Source organism: Mixophyes fleayi, chromosome 6 (genome assembly GCF_038048845.1).
Source record: "Mixophyes fleayi isolate aMixFle1 chromosome 6, aMixFle1.hap1, whole genome shotgun sequence".
NCBI lineage: Eukaryota > Metazoa > Chordata > Amphibia > Anura > Limnodynastidae > Mixophyes > Mixophyes fleayi.
Window position 1 is genome coordinate 76,364,458 of NC_134407.1, and position 23,312 is coordinate 76,387,769.

A 23,312-nucleotide genomic window follows, 5' to 3' on the forward strand; every position below is an offset into this window, starting at 1 on the left:
GTACTTGTTGCAGTGTGTATATAAGTAAGGTGCCCAAGAAATAACATGCAAATATATTCGGTAACGCCTATCCCACCATTGCATTCTGGCTGGAAAGGCACACCCAGTAGGAGGTTTCCATCTGTACTGACAGTATTTATGTACAAATGACGAAATTCTTTTTTTCTTTTTTTTTTTTTTTTTTAACTCTCTGACCCTTTGCTTACCATTGTCTTATGTTTCATACGGACTCGCTGGTACATCTAAATTGCGTTATGTCTGTACCAAATATATTTAAATGTTACCTTTTCTACAGCTTAGCTCGGATGCTCTCTGTGCAGTTTATAAATCTAAAGTCTGCGAACAAGATGCCCCCACTTCGGTGTCGGCAGTTCCGCAGAAACCAAGCTGGGCTAAATCTCCGCCAGCATCAATGGCCGAGCTCACTAAGGTGATGTTTGGGGTCTGAAAAGGTAGGTAGATCCCCTTTTTCTCATGCTTCTGATCTGTGTTGGCTGAGTGTGTGTAGATCTGTCGCAGGCACAGCTACCCAGACAGAAGCTGCTATGTTCTGTTCCGGTCCAAGTCCACCCAGTCATACACACGTTTGATCACCACCTCACAAGGGGTAATCATAATTTTGTTTCCTTTCACAGTTGTTCACAGCCACAATCGGGATATTGTCCATTCTTCAACAAAGGATGGCTAGTGGATCTTGATTTACAGACTATACATGCTTAACTCTGAAAGTTCCACATCCACTCTCAGGATGGATAGGCTCAGCTTAAGCATCAGGCACACTCTGACCCTTGCTAATCTTGAATCTGCGGCTCCATCCGCACCTCCTCGAATGCGGGGCAGAGTGTCTGACTTTTGGCAGAAAGCCAAATAAACAATTATTTTACTAAACAGAGTTTCATTTCCTTTCTCTCTCCTCACAGAGAGAATAGCTAAAGAGTAGGGGGTCTCTAGGGTTGTCAACTCATGACTCGTTCTTTCTCTTATTCTTCTCACACGCCGGACTCCCGCTGTGTCCCCCCGGGAGCCGGCGTGTGCATTTCCTGCTCTCCTGCGCTCTCCCCACTAAAATCTGACTTACCTGACCGTCCAGCGCTGTCTCTATCTCTTCCTCTTCGACGCTTCAGCGGTTCTGTGAGAACTGTCAATCCTTTTTCTTTTTTTTTTAACTATTTATTTTGAAAAATAGCAATCATGTACAGATAAGAGTCAACAATTAGTACATTTGCAGGATTAGAAACAAAAACAGAGAACAGTACATATCGTAGGCATCTGTCAGTGAAGCTGAAAATATTTGAATAGCAAATATCCAAGATAGCCAGAGGTTGTCAATAAACAGACAGGTAAGTATACAATTGTTATCCAGAATACTCAAGACACTATAACATTTTATAACAATATAATGAGGGGTGGGGGGGGCCACTGGTCGCCACCGAGAATGAAAGAAAAAGAGAACACACTTCCCTTTATCCACACAATTCCTTACCCTTATCTTTCCCTTTTTAAGAAGAGAAACAAATAAATATAAGAGGGGCAATAAAAGTTTCAAAGGACTTTACTTTATATTCTCTGGGAAGGGAAACAGCATCAAGAGTCAGGCCACCTATGAGCATAGGGAGTCTTTTTAGGAGAAAGGAGTTGGTACAAGAGGTATGGGGTTATAAGTAAAGCCAGGGAGCCCAAATCTGGTGAAATTTTATCATCCTTATCATGCAGAGGGTATGTAATCTGTTCCATGCGGGCAATAAACCAGATATAGGATCGCAGCGCCACCATAGTAGGGGGTTCAACTTGTTTCCAGGACTTAGCTACTATACATCGCGCAGCAGCCAGGACATGGGAGGCCAATTTCGCAGACTGTCTATCATAATCATCAATCAAAGGGTAACAGAGAAGAAAAGACCATGGGTCTTTCCGGACAGGGCATGGAAGGAGGGAGGAGAGGAGGACCCTAACTCGATCCCAAAAGTAGGATATTTTAGGGCAGGACCACAAATATGCAAAAAGGAGCCCATCTGGCCACAACCCTGCCAACATAATGGAGAACTAGAGGGGAACATTTTAGTGAGTTTGTCAGGTGTGTAGTACCACCTATAGTAAACTTTATATGCGTTCTCCTTCACCAAAGTGGAAATAGAGCTGGTGGCAACTTGATCCCTTATGATTTCCCAATAATCCTCCTCTGGAAGGGGGGGCCCAGATCCCTCTCCCACTCCCTCTCATGCCTACCCCCAGGAGGTAAAAGTACATTGAGAATTAAGCTGTAGATAGAGGAGATCATGCCCTACCCAAGGGTGAGGAGAGACATAGAGATTCAAAGGGAGACCTAAGAGGGGGGAGAGGAGCCCCCCTAGGAGAGAGCCCACAAAGTGTCGTAATTGGAAATACTCGTAGAGTTTAGGATGGAGACTTGGATATTTAGAGTGTAGGTCATCCCAGGAGATGAAGGCCCCCTGAAATAATAGGTCTCCGACAAATCGAACTTCCGCAGTGACCCAGGGACTATAGAAGGCAGAGGAGAGCCCAGGAGAAAAGGCAGGGTTACCCCATAGAGGTAGGACAGTAAGAGAGGACACCGGTATCTTGAGATGGGGTTGGCAGGTCTCCCATATTGCAGCTGAGAATAGAAGGGTAGGGCATTGGGAGGTGAGGGGAGATCTAGCTTGTTTTGAGAGACCCCATATACAGGACAAAATTGGAAAATTAAGATAAGCGGATTCGATGTCAACCCACGACAGTGCCGCGGGGGGCAAAGGAGACTACAATCTGGCTCAGATGAGCCGCCCAATAGTAAATTTTCAAATCCGGGAAACCCCTACCACCATCTCTGGTGGGTCTCTTTAAAAAAAAAGCCAGCTTAATCCTGGGAGACCGACCATTCCAGATAAATCTAGAGAGACATTTTTGGATAGATCTCAGATCCGAAAGGGGGACTCGGACCGGAAGGGTCTGGAAATAATAGAGGAGCTTAGGAAGGAGGTTCATCTTGACAGAGATGACCCTGCCCAGCCACGAAATGATCAATGAGTGCCAGGAGAACAATTCAGACCTGATCTTAGCAAAGAGGCCTGGGTAGTTCTCCCGGTAGAGGGAGTCATAGGAGTCGGTAATGAAGATACCTAAGTATTTAATTTTCTTTTTCTGCCACCGAAAGTTAAAGCGGGAGGTGAGTACTAGTCCTTCTGGGGAGGGAATATTAAGGAGGAGAGCTTCCGATTTCGGAATATGAATCTTGTAACCTGAGAGGTGCCCATAGTGGTGTAATATGCTAAAGAGTCCAGGGAGAGACTTCTCAGGCTGCAGGAGAGTCAGAAGGACATCGTCCGCAAAGAGAGAGAGCTTGCTTTCCAGATTCCCCGTTCGCACACCCCGTATGTTCGGGCAGGCCCGGATAGAGGCCACCTGTCAATCCTTTTTATGTTCTCCTGCTGCCCTCTATTGGCTGCCTAATTGAAACTACACTATATCTAGCCCTCTAACCTAAACTCTGTGCTGGTTCTTTCAGTTAATTCCTGACTGTTGTGCTGGAAGCAGCTCCTGTGCTTTTGCAGTCCTGTTCCTGTGAGCTCCGTACTCCTCTTTCGAGTGTTCCAGCTCCCCTGGGCGTCTACGCTGCAGAACATTCTCTATAAAAATACCACTCTCTAGTGGCAACGCTGCTGATTATATCCGTTAATCACTCCCAAGTGACGTGCCTGCAGTATATTCTCTCCAACCACTACCAAGTGACGACGCTGCAGGACATCCTCCCATAAACCATTTCCGAGTAGCAACGCTGCAGATCATCCCTACAAACCACCTCCTAGTGGCAACACTGCTGACCATCCTTAGTATCACTCCCTAGTGGTACTTCTGTGCACTTCGTCTCCCGTTGTCAATAGTAACTCATAGATCTTCAGTGGCTCTTCATTCCCGAAATCTCCCTGGGTTACTGTTTTCCTAATATTACGCTAGCTCTCTCGTGGTTAGCTGGGAACTCCTCTAGGGGGCCGCGACCTGCAAGTGGAAGCCGAGAAGTCCATATTCCCTTGCGGGAATCACTGGTGAACACCTTTCACTTGTTAGACTCCGCGCCTCTAGCTGAAGTCACGCCAATCCCGGTTGAACCACCGGGGTCCAACTATCCCTCGTTGGTATCGTGACAATTATGCTGTTCCTACGCAGGGCAGCCGCCTATGAGAGGTTGTCTCTGACAAAAGAAGTATAATCTGCCCGCCACTCAGCTTAAGTGTCAGCTGACCGTTTACTTACACCCAACTGGGTCATAGCTGGGTTTAGAAAAAGCCATTCAACCATGAGCTAGCAGTAAGCCAGAGGTGTTCTGGAAGGACGTTACAATAACAGAGCTTCTCACTTTGGCTCAGTTGCAGTGTAGCTTCCACGGCCCACTGGAGGTTAGAGTTCATCTCTTACCGTCGGCTCCTTTAGGCCCTGTTAAGGGCCGTCTTACACCCTCCACCCCCTTTTCATAATTGCAGGGGCATAGCCAGGGGCGAAATACCCCATAGCGTACTCACTTTTTGGCTCTCATAGGAGCATATAGGTGCAGTTAAGTGAGGAACCTGTTTTCCTGGTGGTATCCCGGATGGTTGGGGTATTTTATTCCAAACTTTTCCGTAGACCACAAACGAATCCTTTTTTTCCATTTACGCGGTTACTCCAGTAACAGGCAGGCCTGCATTCTCTTGTTTATATGTAGTCACTTTGCATGGTCTTTGCAGACAGTGAACAGGGAAAGTTCCCGTCCTCAATATACATCATAAGGTCTTCCTTCACGTTCCAGTCGGGAAGGGGGCACTGGTGTCTCTTTCACTTTGGCAGTACAGTAGATTCAATTCTGGCTCAGGGTCCTGCCTTTTCATCCTGCATATTGCGCCTCGTAGATTTCCGAGGTTATGGCGGTCAGGGCGGTTCCGAGTCTTAAAAGCACATGGCTGGGTGCAGAAACCACTTAGGTCCCCACTCAATCTGCCATAACAGATACGTTTATTACACCCCCAGCTTCTATACTGGGTCCCTCAGGCTCTTACTACCCCAGGAAAGGGCCCCTTCCACTTCAGCGCAGGAAAAGCATGCTCCTGGCATGGAGAGGCTTCACTCCGTAGTTCCAGGAGGGTTCTGAAATACATGGTACCAACATCCAGGGTAGAAATGTTGGCGTGTTCCTCTCATAAAATCTCCAGCGGGAGATTCTCCAGAAGGGAGCTGGTTCCCCGGGTTTTTGGACTCACAGATCATCACCCTGTCCAAGCCCACACGTCTTGCTCTCTCACAGTGGTTAGCCAGACAGTCAGAAGTGAAGTCAGTCATTCACCTGGTCTTGCACCCCGGCCTTGACAGGCTACAGTCTGTTAGATGGAGGCGGCCTTTTTAGGATCCTTAGGCTTCCAGGGTCCTCTTGGTTCATCCCAAAAAGGACTGTAACTTCAGATCTGGTGCACAGGATGGGACGTCAGGCCCAGCAGGGCCCGATCACGATACATCTACTCAATCTGTTAGATATTGCCACGGCTGTGGCATTTCTGTAGCAGTCCGCAGTTGGAAAGCAGTGTGACAAATAACCAGGTTATGGCCCGAGCAGCGTCTTATTCACATACTATTGAACATTATCCCGACATGAATAAGTGGGACAACGAGAGTGTGTGGGCAAGGCTATTTACCAGGGAGAAGGGTTTCTCCACGGAGACAACCATTGCCTTCCAGGTGGAGCCTCGGAGGCACTTCGGATCTTGTACCCGGGGTGTCCATACTCCTTTATCAGGTCAACCCTTTACTGGTCATAATCTAGACATCATTAAGTGAAATTCTATACCACGATGCTCCAGGAAGCTTCGGTCTGATGTACCTGTCGTTTCCACTTCCCAGGTTCCCACGGGTACTAAGAAGTTTCTAAAACCGTGTGGCTTACAGCTATACTGAGGCCTTTCAGTCACCTCGCAGAGTAGGGTTCTCAGGCATTGGCGGCTAGTGGTGACACCTCTCTACTGCCTACCTCTGTGGCCAGATCTTGGAACGGTTAGGGGCCTCCTTCTACCACTCTTTATATCATCTAGCTTGGCGCAGTAGCGTTGCAAATCTCTAACCTTAGGCCCAGAGGTTCTTCGCAGGGAGCTGCTTGGTACCTCGAATAGAGCCTCTAGGGCATTCCCCTCATCCGAGTTCCTACGTCTGAATACAGTACAGCGTTTGGTGTAAATACTAGAGTTTTTACATGTCCCACTGCTGACCCTCTAGGTCGGGTTCTTTCACATTCTAGCTCTGATATCCGCCTAGGTTTCTGCAAGGCGCAGCTCCAGGTACTCTACATCAGTTTCAGCGCGGCTTTACAGGATCACTGTATTTGCAGTCCTTTCTTCAAGGGCTGTCTGCCGGTTCAACGACCTTTGGTTGGTAAAGTGAAGCCATGAAATCTAGTCTGGGTAATCATAACACTTGTCTTTGGACACTTGACTTGCTGACTCTGAGATAATATGCTTTATTCCAGGGTAGGGGGCTTTCCCTTCGATAACGCCTGGTTCACATGGCCCCGGTAGCGGTTGGGTGGATTGCACTCCCACATTTTATCTTTCCACAAGGATAGAGAGGTGCGTCGCTCCGGCCAGGATTGGTTCATAGGATAGTATCTGCATTATACTTGACTCGAGCTTGTGGTTAAGCATTCTGTTATTCTTCCTCCACTCTTACACTCTTCATCTGCTGGATGTGGCTCGTGCTTCTCTGTGCCAGGTTGACCGCAGAGTCTCTATCTTGTGAAATTAATGTCTTCTTCGTCCTTTTGGACGCTCAATAGCGGGTCTGGTCAGTTTCCAGACAGCCTCATGCCCGCTACATCCATTCCACCATTCTGCAATATATTTGCGCCCCTTATCCGATTCTGGGGACTTGAGAGCTCTCTCACCAGGATGGTTGGCGTTTCATGGGCGGCATGTCAGCGTGCTTCGATAAAACTGTTGTGCAGGATGGCAACGCTTACATCTCTCCAGAGTTCTTCGTTGCATGACTTTGCATCCGCTGATGCGAGTTTTGGGCACAGGATGTTGTGTACAGCCGTTTCCAGAGCAATCCCTCCCTTAGAGACAGCTTTGGTATGTCCCAATGTCTCGCATTGTCCCGCAATGGTAGGAAAGAGAAAAGAGGATTTTTACTCACCGTAAAATCGATTTCTCTTACTCCATTAGGGGACACTGCGCACCCTCCCTTGCTCTAAAAGTAGTGCTGTTTTTAAGGGCTATTTTCTGTATTGCTTCTCCTTTTTTCCTGGCTTGGTTATACAAAACTGAGGTCTGAGCTGGATAGGAGGGTCATAGTAGGGGGGGAGTGTAGGGAACTAAGAAGTTGATAGTGGCTAAACTCCTAGTCCCACCTACTATACCCCAATGTCTCACAGTGTCCCCCAATGGAGTAAGAGAAATTGATTTTACGGTGAGTAAAAATCCTCTTTTTGAGGATAAGAAAATGAGTAAAACATTCAATAAAATGATTTAAAAAAAAAATATCCATTGTTCATTGTGAACTACGCATTCCAGTACAGTCTGTTTAAAGAAAAATAGCTCCTTTCCACTCCATAACAGAGCCATGGACCTACCTCCTTTTTGAGAGTTTGCCTGTTGGGATCAGATGCAGGTGATACAGTGGGAAGAAAACTAATTTGACCAAGTATGACCTCCGTAGCCCTGCTCATGTGTATTAGTCCACCAATCGACACAGGTTTGCAGAAATGACCTATCTGTCATTGTTTGCTTTAACTAGTTTAGTTAGAGAAGCACCCCTGGCAAAAATTGTAAAAACTTTGTTACCTGGTTAGCTCCTAAGGGGGATTTGAATTCCATGCAGCGTGCCACGGAGTGCCTCCAGAATGCACTCTGCTGTGCTGGGACATTACAGATGTTTACTCGCACCCCACAGAGGTGCACAGGAAAATACTTGATGTTCAGATACCATAGAACCCGGAAATGAGTGCATCCGATGATGAAAATGCGCTGATTATTTCTTGACTGTGTTGAATGTGGACAGTTAACTTCGCTAGTAATCTTTCACATCATGTATATTATCTAAAAATCTCAGTCTGGGGAGCCATGTTATTTAATTATCCAAACTTTTTTTTTTATTATAGAAAGGTTGTATGATTAAGAAAAAAAAAAAAAAAAACAAAAAGAAAAAAACCCAGTGTGTTTAATTCATCATAATGAGAAAATTAAAATACTTAACTCCAATAGGGATAAATGCATGTGCAGTGTAGAAAACATACTCCCATCTAAGTAGGGATGCTAATAATAAAAATATTTGACAGACAGCTAAACCTTAAAATGTTTAACTGAAATACATAAGGATAAAATTTACTGTTCAGCTTTACCCTGACTTACCACCAAAGCTCTGTAACAAAAAAAAAAGTAAAGTTTAATGCAGTAATTCTTCTTTCCTCCATCGCAAATTTAAAAAAAACAAAAAACATATTCTACAACTCTTCAACAGAAAGCTGATAGAACAAAAAACTGAAATGGCAAAATATTGCATGTCAGTTATGTACTATTGGCCCATAACCCTCTGGGTAAATCCTCCAATCAGTACAGGGCTTTTCTCACACGTAGGCTTCTGCATGGCAACAGAGTGATTAAAATGTTAACCGGGGGTATTCATTTGACCGCGAGAATTTTTTTTCACAGCATTAAGTCATTTTAACGCTGCTTTTTTATCATTTTCGAGCGGGTTAACTTTACCCGCGATTCAGTTCCATTTTTAACGCTCCATTTTTTTCATCAAACTTTCGCGCTCAAGTAGAAGGTCTATTGAAAGTATAGGGTGTGCGAGAGACAGCCGCGTTAAAAGCAATTCAATTGTTTTTTAGCGGGGCGTGTAAAACAGGCCAATATGCTGTTTTGTTAATTTTCTGGTGAAAAAAGAATGAAATAAAAAATCAATAATTAAATATATTTATGTATGTTTTTGGTACAAATATGTTTTGTACTAATGTGTTTTGACATGGTATAGATGATTCTATAGTAAAAAATAGTTAAATAAAAAAATATGCTAGAGAAAGTACCGTAATGTCGATATTAACAACTAGAATGGTTGTGTAATGCAATAGAATGTACATGACCGCGTTAAAACTCCCCTTCACTCTCCTAAAAACTAGCAAACACAATGACTAACGCGCGGGGGGCAGCTTTCTCTCTTTTTCAATTGCATGAGTTTTCACGCTGGGTTAACTAAAAACGGTCAGTATACCAGCTAAAAACCTGCGGGTGATTTACATTTTTTTTTTTAACGTGGTGGGAAAACAAAATCTTGCGGTCAATTGAATACTCCCCTAAGTTTAATAATTTCTGATTATAGCGATGGGATGGGCAGATAACATGATGGATAAGTTTACTGTCAATGAGACGCCATTCACATTGGGACGGAGATCTAAAATAGAATATATAAATATATATATATATAAAACATAATTGGAGTTTCTATCTGCCAATAATGGAAACTGCGGTGTGTTTAGACAAGAGTGCTTTTATACCTAATTGGTATAATAGACTGGTTGGTACATGAAAGAAACATACGTCAATATGCGTTATTGAACGCTAGATAGGAGTCTGAATAATGGAGACACTAGTCACAATTGTAGTGGGGAACTGAATGCTGCAATAATGATCAGGATATTGGCGGAGCACTGAATACAGAGACTCTGTTAATAGTGTCGCTTGAATGTTGCAAAGAATCACCCTACTAATGACATAATAAAGGTCATGTTATAGATGTTTAGGTAATACACAAACAGACTGTCAGATCAATGGTAGGACACAGCATGAATCTGGGAAAATTGGTGAGATCTTAATAATTATAAATTGAAGTATGTGAATATGCCAAGAGTTCTGGTAGTCTAAAACACTGGGGCGGACATAATAGAGTGGCATCCAAGAGAGATATACATTACATTATATCCTCGAACATATGAGCAACATAATTTGCAACAATTCTCACAACTAAATTGATATTAACCTCAGAAAGATGCAAAGATAAAATTTAATGTCACATAGTAGTAATTTAATAGCACAACAGAAGAGATATAATCCCCATAAGTAAATTATCGATTTGTAGCTTCATTTCAGACTTAACAAGTCACTCCTATGAGAATCTTTATCCTCTGAATGCTGTAACTACAAAACTTTCTTGGATCAAATTGCTTCCTTAATAACATGAACATAATGGACACCTTAATAATGTCCCAAGAATGTAAAAAAGGACAACCAGGCTAATGGAAAGATGTAATGTGACAAACTTGCAAATACTGAATAAATCTGAATTAATTCATCAATAATAAGGATCTGACAGTCTGTAAATGTGGGGAAACTACAGATCATAACATAAGTTACCTTAGCAGTATCATCTGCTACAAATTTAACCACTAAAAAAAAATCCATTACAGAGAGATGTATAACTGTACCTGATATATGTGGTTTAAGAAGAATAAAATAATTTTCACCGAAGAATGAATGATAAATGTTACATCTAGATTAATAACTAATGAGGTATTTTATTAATCATTCCTAACACTAGAAGTAGGATCTGAGATTTTATATAATCTTCAGGTTTAAGAGAAATGTATATAAATATTACAAATAAACACAACACGAATAGATGAACCCTGCCAGGGACACCTAAACACAATTAATTTGTCACCAAATTGTTTTGGGATAAATGCAGAAATAAATACTCCAGGTGATAAACAGCTATATATGAGAAAGGAAAACAGTTCCAGCTAAAGAAAGGGTAAAAAAAACCAAAACCTGTAACTTAACATGGCATATACATACATACATACATACATACATACATACATACATACATACATACATACATACACAAAAGTATTTATTATAAAAAAAAAAAAAAAAAAATCTGGGTGAGCACCCTCTTATTAAAACAGAATTATGGTAGATCCCTATATAGAATATTAAGAGATAACTATATACCAAAAATATATTGCGGTCCATTTAAGTTCATAATATTCCAGTGTAGATAACATGATGGCATACCTTCAAACATTTACAAAAAGCAAAATAGGGACACAAATCAGCCCTTCCCTCAGTCCACCCAAACCATGTCCACATTATCACAAGACCAGGACCCTTTCAGGCTCCAGAAATCTGAACACTCCTGTTATAATGGGGACTGTTGGGAGGTATGTGATAACCAGATTTAGTTGGGGATTTATGCACCTGATATTTTAGTTAGGTCATTTAGCTCAGTGATACAGTTTTATGCCCATTAGCCAGAGGCTCTCACTGACAGGGACAGAAGAAAATGGTGCCTGAATTGTGAGTGACAAGCGGTCTCATGGACCGCTGTCTTTCCTGGAGCCTTCCCGATAACCGGCGCTGCCACTGCAGACATAGAGCGCCGGTTATCGGAGATTACAAATAACGGTGGCCATCTTGGATCCGTGGACGCTCTGCTCTGTCTGCGAAGCAGGGGTCCCCCCTGCGCAAACCCAGCATATTTCAGCCCCACTGATTGAGGAACCGGCCTGGGTGGCCTCCCTGACACAGTCTGTTTCCTCTTTAGCACAGATGGTTTTTCAATCCAATCAATTGCTATCTACTGTGGCAACCTCGGTGGCTACTAATAATAGTACACCTTTGGGCCTCCCTGCTACCACAGGTTCTATTGGAACGTCTATACCGGACCTTCCTCATTACTTACGGACCAAGCCCCTGTTCCCACAGAACCGGCATGGTCCGCAGCATTTATAAAGGGTTTGGATAAACTGAACCAGTTACTTGAATCCCCAAACATCCCGCCTGCTAAAAGAAAGCGGCCTAGATCTGATAATACCCTTATGGTCCTTTCAGACTCTGAGGGGTTTTCAGAGGAAGAGGGGGAAATTAATTCTGATCCTGACCAGGTTCAACCTTTGGGACAGGAAGAAAACTCTAAAAGCCAATTTATTAATGATTTGGTTTTAGCAGTGAGACAAGCGTTGGACCTCCCAGTACTGGAGGATCCTACTCCCAGAGAAAGAAGTCTCTTCAAGAAGGGCAAAAGGAAGGCTTCCCGTTTTCCCCCTTCGGTAGAACTCAGAGATATTGCAGAGGGAGCCTGGAAACAGCCTGATAAAAGGTTCTCTGTTCCCAGAAGGTTCTCTTCCCTGTGTCCATTGCAGGAGGAAGACGTGGATTGCTGGGAGACTATTCCTACGGTGGATATTCCAGTAGCCCGTTTGGCCAGACACCCTCTACTACCAGTCCCAGGTTCAGCAACTCTGCAAGATGCCAATGATCGCAGAGTAGAATCCCAGCTGAAATCTCTATTTGTGGCTGCGGGTTCTTCTTTTAGACCCACATTTGCTTCAGCTTGGGTTGCTAGAGCCATGGAAGCATGCGCAGACCAACTAGCAGAGGCCTTGCAGGACTCTGATTTACTTCCCCTGGCTTTGCATTTGAAGGAAGCATTAGGGTACCTTTATGAGGCGGCCCAGAACTCAGCGTCTGTGTCCTTCTCTATTCAGGCTGCATCTATTTCAGCAAGAAGAACGTTATGGCTGAAATCCTGGGAAGCAGATGCGGAATCAAAAAAGTCTGTTGAAGCCATCCCTTTTTCAGCAGCAGGTTTGTTCGGCCCGGAACTGGATACTATGATTTCCCAGGCAACAGGGGGCAAAAGCACTTCTTTGCCGGTATTTTCAAATAGAGGCCGGACTTCTCATGTCAGTTCCTTTCGTCAGCCCTTTAGGGGGACCTCCTTGCCTAGAGGACAGTCCTTTAGAGGTAGACAACCAAATGCTCGAGGCTCCTCTGTCAGGGGCAGATCCTCGTTTGCAGCTAGGCGCCAGGCCTCCAAGATCCAGGAGAAGCCTGCGTCCTGACGACCACTCTACTCTGCCGGAGGTAGCGCCAGTGGGGGCACGTCTGTCTCTGTTTCGGGAACAGTGGTCAGCGTCTTCCCAAGACCCTTGGATTCGGGGCATTATTTCAAGGGGGTACATGATAGATCTGCTGGGCCCTGTACCACATCGTTTCTTTGTAACCCCTCTACCCCAAGACCCAACAAGAAGACAGGCAATACAGGCTTGTGTTGCCTCTCTTCTTTCGCAAAGAGTCATCTGCAAGGTCCCAGACAACCAGAAGGGACAGGGGTTTTATTCAAATCTGTTTCTGGACAGGAAGCCGGACAGGTCCTTTCGGCCCATTTTAAACCTAAAGAGCCTCAATGTGCACTTACGATTGGACAGATTTCGGATGGAATCCCTGAGGTCGGTAATAAACGGCTTAGTGAAGGATCAGTTTATGGCCTCCATAGACATAAAGGCCGCATACCTCCACGTTCCCATTTGGAGCGACCATCAGTCTCCTAAGATTCACAGTGGGGTCCTCCCACTATCAGTTTCGGGCCCTTCCCTTCGGCCTCTCCACAGCTCCGAGGGTCTTCACGAAGATCAAGCCGGTCATGGCGACGTGTCTTCACTTAAAGGGAGTTCAGGTCGTGCCTTATTTGGACGATCTGCTCATCAAATCCTCCTCAGAGATTTGCTTACGTCAGCACTTATCCCTCACCTTGGCAGTTCTCGAGAGCCATGGATGGCTGATAAACTTAAAGAAATCCCAGATGGTTCCCTGTCAACGCATGGTATTCCTGGGGCTTATCATGGATACCAGTCGGCAGAAGGTGTTCCTGCCTACGGAGAAAATCCGTTCAATCAGGACTATAACAACTCAGGTCTTGTCCTCTCCCAATCCCTCAATTCATTTGTGCATGCGTCTGCTTGGGAAGATGGTGGCCTCCTTCGAGACGATCCCCTTCGGCCGGGCACATTCTCGATGCTTCCAGTAGGATCTGTTACGGAAATGGTCAGGATCCCACATACACTTGGATCTCCAGAAGATTTTGCTGTCTCCGGGGGCGAGAGAATCGCTCCAGTGGTGGCTGAATCCGGATCACCTGTCGGTGGGCAGGTCCTTCGCTCCATGGTCATGGATCATTGCCACATCAGACGCCAGCTTGAAAGGTTGGGGGGCGGTAATCCTGCACCTCCGGCTCCAGGGACTTTGGTCGGTTCAGGAATCGGCCTTTTCAATAAACGTGCTGGAGTTGAAGGCAATTCTTTTAGCCCTCCGGGGGGCCCAGTCCCTCCTCCAGGGCCACCCTGTCAGAGTTCAGTCCGACAATGCCACGGCTGTGGCATATATCAACAGGCAGGGAGCAACCAGGAGTGCAGCTGCAATGAAAATTGCAGCTCAGATTTTGGTTTGGGCAGAACAATATGTTCCAGCAATATCGGCAGTATTCATTCCAGGAATAAAGAATTGGGAGGCCCACTGCCTAAGTCGAAATCAGATGATGCCAGGGGAGTGGTCACTCCATCCGGAAGTTTTTCAGTCTCTGGTTCAGAGGTGGGGTCTTCCGGATATAGATCTCATGGCCTCCAGACACAACAGAAAGGTTCACAAGTTTTGCGCAAGGGCAAGAGACCACTTAGCGGTGGCAGTGAACGTAATGACGATGTCATGGGAGTTCAGGTTGGGATACCTGTTTCCTCCGATTCCCATGCTTCCTCAAGTGCTCAGACGAGTAAGGCAAGGCGGTCTGCCAGTAATTCTAATAGCTCCCTCATGGCCGCGCCGAGTCTGGTACGCGGACATAATCTCTATGGCGGAAGGACAAGGACTTCGTCTTCCGTCACGAGACGACCTTTTTCTTCAGGGTTTCTTCCGTCACCAGAATTTACCTCAGCTCAGTTTAACGGCATGGCTGTTGAAGCCAGCCTCTGGAGGGCTAGGGGTTTTTCCTCCAGTGTAGTGAACACTATGATGCGAGCTAGAAAGCCAGTTTCAGCTCGCATCTATCACCAGATTTGGCGAGCCTATATCAGATAGGACATGTCACACGTCTTCCTTTCGTCTCCCTCGCTTATTGGCTTTCCTTCAGGATGGGCTGGAAGCAGGGCTTCGTTTAGGTTCCCTAAAAGTTCAGGTATCGGCACTTTCAGTCTTTTTTCACCTGAAATTAGTGGATTTACCGGATATTAGGACTTTCCTTCATGGAGTCTTGCATATTCAGCCTCCCTATATTCCGCCTACAGCACCATGGGATCTTAACCTGGTACTGGATATGCTTAAAGGGCCTCCTTTTGAGCCATTACTTGTGGCAGATTTTAGGTGGTTGACCTGGAAGGTCGTCTTTCTTTTGGCAATTGCATCGGCACGTAGGGTATCTGAATTGGGAGCTCTGTCTTGCCGGGAACCATATCTGGTTTCTCACAAGGACAGAGCGGTTTTGAGAACACTCCTATCTTTTGTTTCAAAAGTAGTGTCCTCCTTCTATTTGAACAAGGAAATTGTAGTTCCAGTTTTTTCATCTACTTTTCAGTCTGATCTGCAGTCTATGGAAAAGTTAGATGTGGTTAGAACTCTCCATATTTATGTCAGAAGAACATCTCAAGTTAGACTAACTGATTCTCTGTTTGTCCTATATGATTCTAACAAAAGGGGCTGGCCAGCATCTAAACAGTCCATTGCAAGATGGATTACGGCAACTATTAAGCAGGCTTACATAACAGCTAACCTTCCTGTGCCGGAGAGACTTACGGCCCATTCCACCAGATCGGTAGGGGCGTCATGGGCAGCAAGAAATGGGGCTTCCGCTGACCAGCTTTGCAGGGCAGCCACCTGGTCTTATGTCCACACATTTACCAAATTCTATCAATTTAATATATTCGCATCCGCGGATGCAAATTGCGCTCGTAGTGCTCTATGAGCGGGGCTTTCAGAGCGGTCCCACCCTTAGGGGGCTGCTTTAGAACGTCCCCATGGTAAGCAGTGTCCCCCAGACTGGATGAAAGAGAAAAGAGGATTTATATACTTACGTTAAATCCGTTTCTCTGATTCCGTCTGGGGACACTGCGATCCCTCCCTTCTGCCTTTCCTCTGTATGCTCTTGGTTGATTGACCTATCTCCTTGGGGCTTTTTAAATAAACTGAGGAGGAAGAGGCGGGGGGATTGTAGAGGGGAGGGGTCTGTCAGCAGTGATAAAGTTATACAGCTAGGTGCCAACTCCCGTGCTCCCCTCCACAACCCCATGGTAAGCAGTGTCCCCCAGACGGAATCAGAGAAACGGATTTAACGTAAGTATATAAATCCTCTTATTGCCTTCAGGACAGGAGTTATTGTTGTTTCCCAGATTCCCAGTTGTTTTCAGTACAATGTCACATCTCATTTGTGGAAGGGCTTTTAAAATGGCCATGATCACGGTAACTGGATATGTTTGGTGAACTAAAAGAGCTGATCTAACACTATTAATATATAGGAACTCTGTGTAATTTGTAATGTCAATCTCTCCAGGGTTTTCAAACCTTGAAAGAATGAATCTGCCTGCCTGCCGCCTTATTATTGAATCTGAGCATTGTGCCAGAAATAAGGCTTTACTGGAAGCCCTGCCCAAAAGATGCTTTACCTTATAACTCAATAAGGCATTTTACAGTTGGTTTACATTAATGGCAATTTTTGTAAACCAATATTATGCTGATTTTTTCTTGAATTTTCCAATAATATCTTTTTTGTTTTTCTTCTTCATATTTATTCTAGGTAGCAATGGAATTTGGTTTTAGGAATAACGGCTTTTCTGTGTACCTGAACAGAAATCGGACAGGAGAAATATCAGCTACCCAAAACAAGTCACTTACTCTACTAAAAATCAAGTGAGTATACCGATCTTTATCTTCATTGTCAGTGTTATGAGTGTTGTCAAAAGTAACTGTATATGTTTCCATGCTATAACTAAGTCATAATGCCGCCACAATTCTATTCATCCCAAATCCAGAATGAGGGTCTCAGCCTTTTACTGCTACTAGTATGCATGTATTAAAAATAATTCATTTTGTTCTAAATTAGAACTTGCATTTTTTTATATTTTGCTCAGAGAATGTTTGCTTTTGGTCTACTCATCTTCCTTCCCCATATATAAAAAATCCAATGTGTATTATAAGGAATAACCCACCCCTACTGATTTATTATTTTGGCAATTGGAAGCCACTTCCGCATACAACCTGATCCTTCTGTATGGAAACAGAACTTCTCAGTGACTTGTAATGTCATATGTCATAGGGTAAATTATGTTAATAGATATATTCTTTCTGAATAGACAGGACTTGCTGGATAAATAACATAACCACACGATCAATATTTGTTAGCAAAACTTTCATCCTTGGTGAAGGAACAGAACTTGCATGTTTTATTCATTTGCTGATTTTTACGAGACACCTCTTTTTACAAATGCCATTATAGGGAATTGCTTGACAGTAACCCCCCACAAAACACCAAAATCAAATTTTGCAAGTAATTCTCTTGTTCCTTTAGAAAATCATGATGTTGTTGCAATAAATCTCTGCGATTAATCAGCAATACACTCACAGAAGCTAAAATAATTCCATGTGTAGGGAAGACTGTATAATCATAAGGCTGGTGACACACTTTAGAACATAAATGGACATTATCCAGTCATCAGCCACTGTACTACAACAGGTGACCTCTTAAAGCTACGTATTCAGTCAGGTTTATTCAGCACACTGACACGTTATCACTTCCTTTCATATTTCTCTGTACTGTACAGCCTGAAGTGTAGAAGTTGGTAGTTACAGGCCCCTAGAGAAGAAGCCAAACACTGCTCTATATGCTCATTATTAGGACAGGTGAAGTGACTGTTCTCCTTAATAAAACAGAGATACCTTGTTCAGAAGCTGTTGCTTTGGAAATTGAAACCACCAAATGATCGTCCAACCAATGTTATGATGATTTCTTCAGTAGGGACATTATTATAATGCAGTGTGTGGATATTATTTATTTTAGTTTCATGTTCTTAAATACAGTAATTGTCTGTCAATCAAAACATCAATAGGGCATTTCTTCCTTGTAAATGCAGCATTTTCCTGTAGGGATCTCTCCCTCTCATTCCCCTTTACGCATCGGTCTGGCTCTGCCTTACATTTCCTTTATTCCGTTTGTACTTGGCATATGATATGTTAAATGGTGTGCAGAATTTTCTACCCTGTGAGCAGAAATCAGAGGGAAGATTATGGGCTCATTTACTAACATTGCATTTGGATGTAAAATTTGCAACATACCACAGCAATGGGCAGTTATCTTCTATCTTTCAACTACACTTTAGACAATGAAGGTAAGTGACTGATTGGATTGAGGTGCACAGTTTGCACTAACATAGAGCCATTGTTGTTAAAAAAAATATCCATAGCTAATCTAACATAATTAGGGCGTTCTATCTTTCTAAAACATCACTTAAACACATTAGAGGTTTTGATTTTGTGGGTTGAACCAATATGCAACTTTTTAATTTGCTAAGAAGCAATGATTTTATTTTATAGAATTATTCAATCCAACATTCATACAGCCATATATTCTGCACATAACCGTTTCAGATAACATATTGGTTATTTACACTGCCCAAAAGATGCGATCATCTGGCTAGTGCAGTTTACACAATGAAAGCAAATGTCTTGTTGCTATGGGTTTAATGCAATTTAGCACATTTAAGCAATCTTACCAAACAGCCCTTATTATCTTATTTCCACTGCCCTCGTTTTAGATGCTAAATCTTGAAACTCAGGGTTAACTCTTAACTTGTCAGTGGTGTAATGCAGAAGTAGGTATATTTACAGTATACAATATAGTTTGTATATAACCCTAAAGCAGCTCTTGCACCCCGATTTTAAAGAGTAGGATAATTGTATGCTTTGTAGGTGGGCAAAAGGCATTGATTATTGGGGTTGCTACTATGTCCAATACGTGGGATCTGTAGCAGGATGTGCCGTAGGTGCAGATTATTAAAAAAAAAATTTTTGGGGTGAAGGGCAAAACGTCAGCCCAATCTGTAAGAAGAAGAACCATGCTAGACCTTGGCTGCTTTCATTATTGTGGGTCATGTTCATAAATGTGGCCGTATGAGGACCACTATCAGCCTTTATGTGCAGTTATATTCTGACTGCACTAACAGGTCCCAGTGATGCTGGAAGAGATCCTGGTGCTCTCACCAAGCGGCAGGGCTTGATCCACGCCTTCACTTGAGTAGGAGGAGTGCTTCCATTGCAGAGTCAGGTGAATGGGTGTAGGGGTTAAAGTTAAACTTTTCAATAGCAATTAAAAAAAAAAATCTGTTTTTAATTTTATATTTATATATTTACAACCTTCCTCCCTTTGCAATTTCTTCTGCAGACCTGGGATGCATTTACTAAAACTCATAAAAAGGAAAAGCGGATGTGTTGCCCATAGCAAACAATCAGATTCTAGTTATCATTTTCTAGAAGTACTAGATAAATGATCTAGAATCTGGTTGATATGGACTACACATCCAGTTTTCCTAAATCTACCTTCTGGTCTTATCCATTATAATGACTGAAGGTAGCACCAGACAACGTAGATCAGAATCTGACAACCAGAGGGTAGTACATAGTGCAGCAGATCCACTATGGGAGGCAATGGAATTTGTAAACTAACTTCAAATGTTATTGTACTGCTAAAAATAGTACATTTATGACATGTTTATGTAAAGAGGATGCCCTTTTTAACTTGGTAAACATTTCTGTAGCATAAGTGCCATTTGGGAGGACCGCAAGTTTGTTTACTAGTCCTGATAGATTTTCCTATTTCTTATAAATTCAATAAGCAATTTGGATAGTGTGCCATCTCCTGCTGGGCTCCTAATGTTTGGTACATTCTTAGTCACTTCAATCTGCCACCTGTCAGATCTTGTAATGCTTATGTCCCCGGTCTGTTATTTGATGTATCCAGAACATACTTGGAAACGAGGTGCCTCTCAATGTAGTTATTCCTGGTAAAATAATTTTATAAATAAATATTTATTGTCTGTAATGCTTTTTTATACTATCATTGTGCATTGAGGCTACTTAATAGTGTACGTGTTCTTTTTACATTTTTTTTTTTTGGCACATATACTAATAGCCTTGATTGTTGAGTAATGGAAGTTGAAATTACTTGTTTAATTATTGATATTGAATGGGTTTAATTTTAAAATGCTGTTATTTTTATAGCCATCCATTCTGCTGTGTCTTTATGAATTTGGCTAGTAGTAAATCACTTGATTGTAACTGTTGTATAGCCGATGCTGTTTGCTTCAGATAAATAATGAATCGCCTTTGCTGGACGTGCTATTTTCACTTTGTTTACTTTTGTAGACATGGCGATATGCTGTTCCTTTACCCGTCCAGCTCCGCTGGGCCGTCCTCTGAGGTTATGGATATATCTGCATTGACTGCATTAACTACATTGACTCAGGCTCCCAGGCCTGCAAGTGCTCCCCAAGTGGTAGAAGATGAAATTGACCAATATCTATACAAACAAGATGGAAAGATTTACAGGAACAAAGACCCTCAGCTGTATGTACATAATGATGACACTATTTTTATATGGAGTAATTGTACACTTATTAGAAGTCAACATGGATGCTTATAATTAGTTTAAGATTATTAAGTAAAGCCACTTTTGGACATAATATTATAACATCAAAGCCTGTTTCTTCCTAAGCTAAGTAACAGACCTGCAATAACAACAGATGTTTACATTTTACTGGCTGCATATGAAATGTGTCCAGCATGCTATAAGTTAACCTTCTTAGAAAGCTATCATTTTCATACTTAGAGGGTGGGATGTCTTTATCTTGCATCACTCATAGGCATTGGAGAGCCAGTACTTTTGTGATTTGGCTTGCAGTCACATAGGTTACGGAACTGCTCTCTACGGATTGTTGATTGGTGGATACATAGACAGGGGCACTGCAATTGACATGGCGGGGCAAGCAAAACTGACTTGCTATTCTTTATATTTTAAGCTTTTTTTTTTTACCTGTCTAAGATCTATTTTTTTGCTGGTTGAGATGGTGGGAGATAAAACACCTGATTAAAGTTTGGTATTATTTGTCCTTTACTGTAATTTATGTAATAAAACATATAACCTGCTAAAATTCGAGTTTCTATATCCACCACCCTCTATCTTACACTGAAATGCATGATATTTCCTCATGTAGGTGTCGGCATGGACCACTGGGTAAATGTGTGCACTGCGTCCCGTTAGAGGTAAGGACCATGAGATTGTAAGCTTTTGCTATTTGTTTTGAAGATTTATGTGTATGACAAGCTCTACTATTATTGTATTGTCCTGCAGCCGTTTGATGAGGATTATCTCAACCATCTGGAGCCCCCAGTCAAACACATGTCCTTCCATGCCTACATCCGGAAGCTGACAGGAGGTGCAGACAAGTAAGAGGCAGCATTACAAGCATCTTGTACATTCTGCACAGGTGTCATTGGACATTGTATATTAAATTAGATATTCATCTGCTTTTCACATGTCTTATGTGTAAGCGGAAATGGGCCGATATTGATTCTCTCCCACTTTAAGGTCTGTAAAATGTGAATTTATTTACAGACTGTAGATAGCCTAAGATGAAAATGTCTTTTCCAGTAGGTAGTTGGTGAAATTAGCACATATTGTCTGTTGATCAGTGAATGAGAGGCAGATGAATCCTTTTCTTAGATACAGAAATAAATAAGAAATAATTTTATGGTGCAGGTCAAATCAATATTCTTTCAGTAGTTGGTAACTGCTGCAGCCTCTTTTAGAATAATGATGCAGAGTGTCCATCTGCTGGTACAATGACCTCTGCTTCTACAACCTTCTAACTTTTCTTTCCTCACAGCCTGGAAATGCTTATGTGGTGGGTGGCTGCGAGTCTTTATTTCATGGCTGTTTTCAGTTTTGTAAGTGCATCAATGCTTTACTGCATGATTAATGGGACTTTGTGGGTCCTGCAATCTCTGCTTTTCCCCAGTGTCAGCTGGTGAATATTTCTTATGTTCTCCTTTCCCTGCTGGTTATGTTTTCAGGGCCATGTACTTCTGGGAATTATATTGGTAGGCTTTTGCAGTCTGTTGTGTAGTCTTTTCAGGGAGCTGGCCTATGGCTGCCACCTCTTTCACTCATCTTGTTATTGAATGGGGGGAGTCTCATTCCACCATCCCTGATTCTTGGATTAGCTTCTCATATTATGTGTTCATACTTACATTTTATATTTGTATAGTCACAAAATTTAGTAGTATTGAAAGATATACTATAATACAATTATTTGACGGAAACATTGCAATAACTGATTTTAATTGGTATGATACAACCGTTTTTGTAAAATCCTCAGATCAGAACTACTGAAATCCAACATCTAAGAGTACTGTTCTAACGAGATTACTTTCTATGGTTTTTGTGTAGCAAACTGACTATGGCGTGAACCATAGGTCACCGTTTGATTCAACCACATAATGCAGTCATTGCTCTACAGGTCTTACTCTAGAAATGTGGTACTTCCTTATGTGAAAACCGTATAGTTGTCACTAGAAGGTAGATTCAATTCCCCGCATTGTTCTAAAGAACAACGCAGGACGCACATCATTACCGTTAGTACAGTACTTTTAACACCGATTTCTGCTCGAGGCTCAGGGAGCTGCAAGCGAAAATCAGCGTTGAAATTACTGTACTAACGGTAATAATGCACATCAGTTACCATGGTAACGATAATGTTCTCTGAATTTCCCCCTAGGTGTAGACCTTGGTATTCTAAGGGAAAGAACGTTTTTTTTAACTGTATGCGGATATATTTATATTATATCTATAAACGATTTCAGACAAACTAAACCTGTGACATGTCATAGCACAGTTGGAAGTCAAAGTTCTCTCAGATGAAAGGGTGGAAAGTACACAGCACACAAGCCAGAACTTATAGTAAATAATAAAAAAAAACAAAAAAAAAACCTTCTCTGTGACCGGGTCACTTTAAGAGGAGAGAATTGATGTAACAGCATGATATAAGATTACACAATATATGATTTTTGAACTTAGGGTTACTTAGCATCTGAACTACGTTAGGTAAAGTTGTACTCTAATAATACTTCCTACTCCACAAATAAGCTACTCTGCAAAATCTTGGAAATCTGCTGCTTTTTTTTATATTCTCACCCTATATCTATTTAATTTCAGGGGAAAATTTGTGGCCTTGGAAAATATCAGCTGCAAGATTAAATCTGGTTGTGAGGGGCACCCACCGTGGCCAGAGGGCATATGTACCAAATGTCAGCCTAGCGCCATCACCCTCAACCGACAGGTGAAAATGTCTTCTTTTCTACCAGGGATTTACGCTGTGTGAGACATTGAAGGTTGTTTATGAAAGAGTTGGAGTATGAAGTGACATTTTCGGAGAATTGCATAGTATTTACTTCAGAGCTCACAAGTGAAACTCCACATTAATACCGCAA

General features: G+C 42.6%; 1 protein-coding gene across 1 annotated transcript in view; it reads left to right on the top strand.

Annotated features, from left to right (window-relative positions):
• NPLOC4 (NPL4 homolog, ubiquitin recognition factor) overlaps positions 1 to 23,312 on the top strand; it is a 62,744-nt gene that overhangs the window by 5,570 nt on the left and 33,862 nt on the right. Inside the window, exons 3-7 of the mRNA XM_075216876.1 lie at positions 16,570 to 16,682; positions 20,190 to 20,390; positions 21,038 to 21,086; positions 21,175 to 21,269; positions 23,038 to 23,161. Coding sequence (XP_075072977.1) covers positions 16,570 to 16,682; positions 20,190 to 20,390; positions 21,038 to 21,086; positions 21,175 to 21,269; positions 23,038 to 23,161 — 582 coding nt within the window. The remainder of the gene's footprint in view (positions 1 to 16,569; positions 16,683 to 20,189; positions 20,391 to 21,037; positions 21,087 to 21,174; positions 21,270 to 23,037; positions 23,162 to 23,312) is intronic.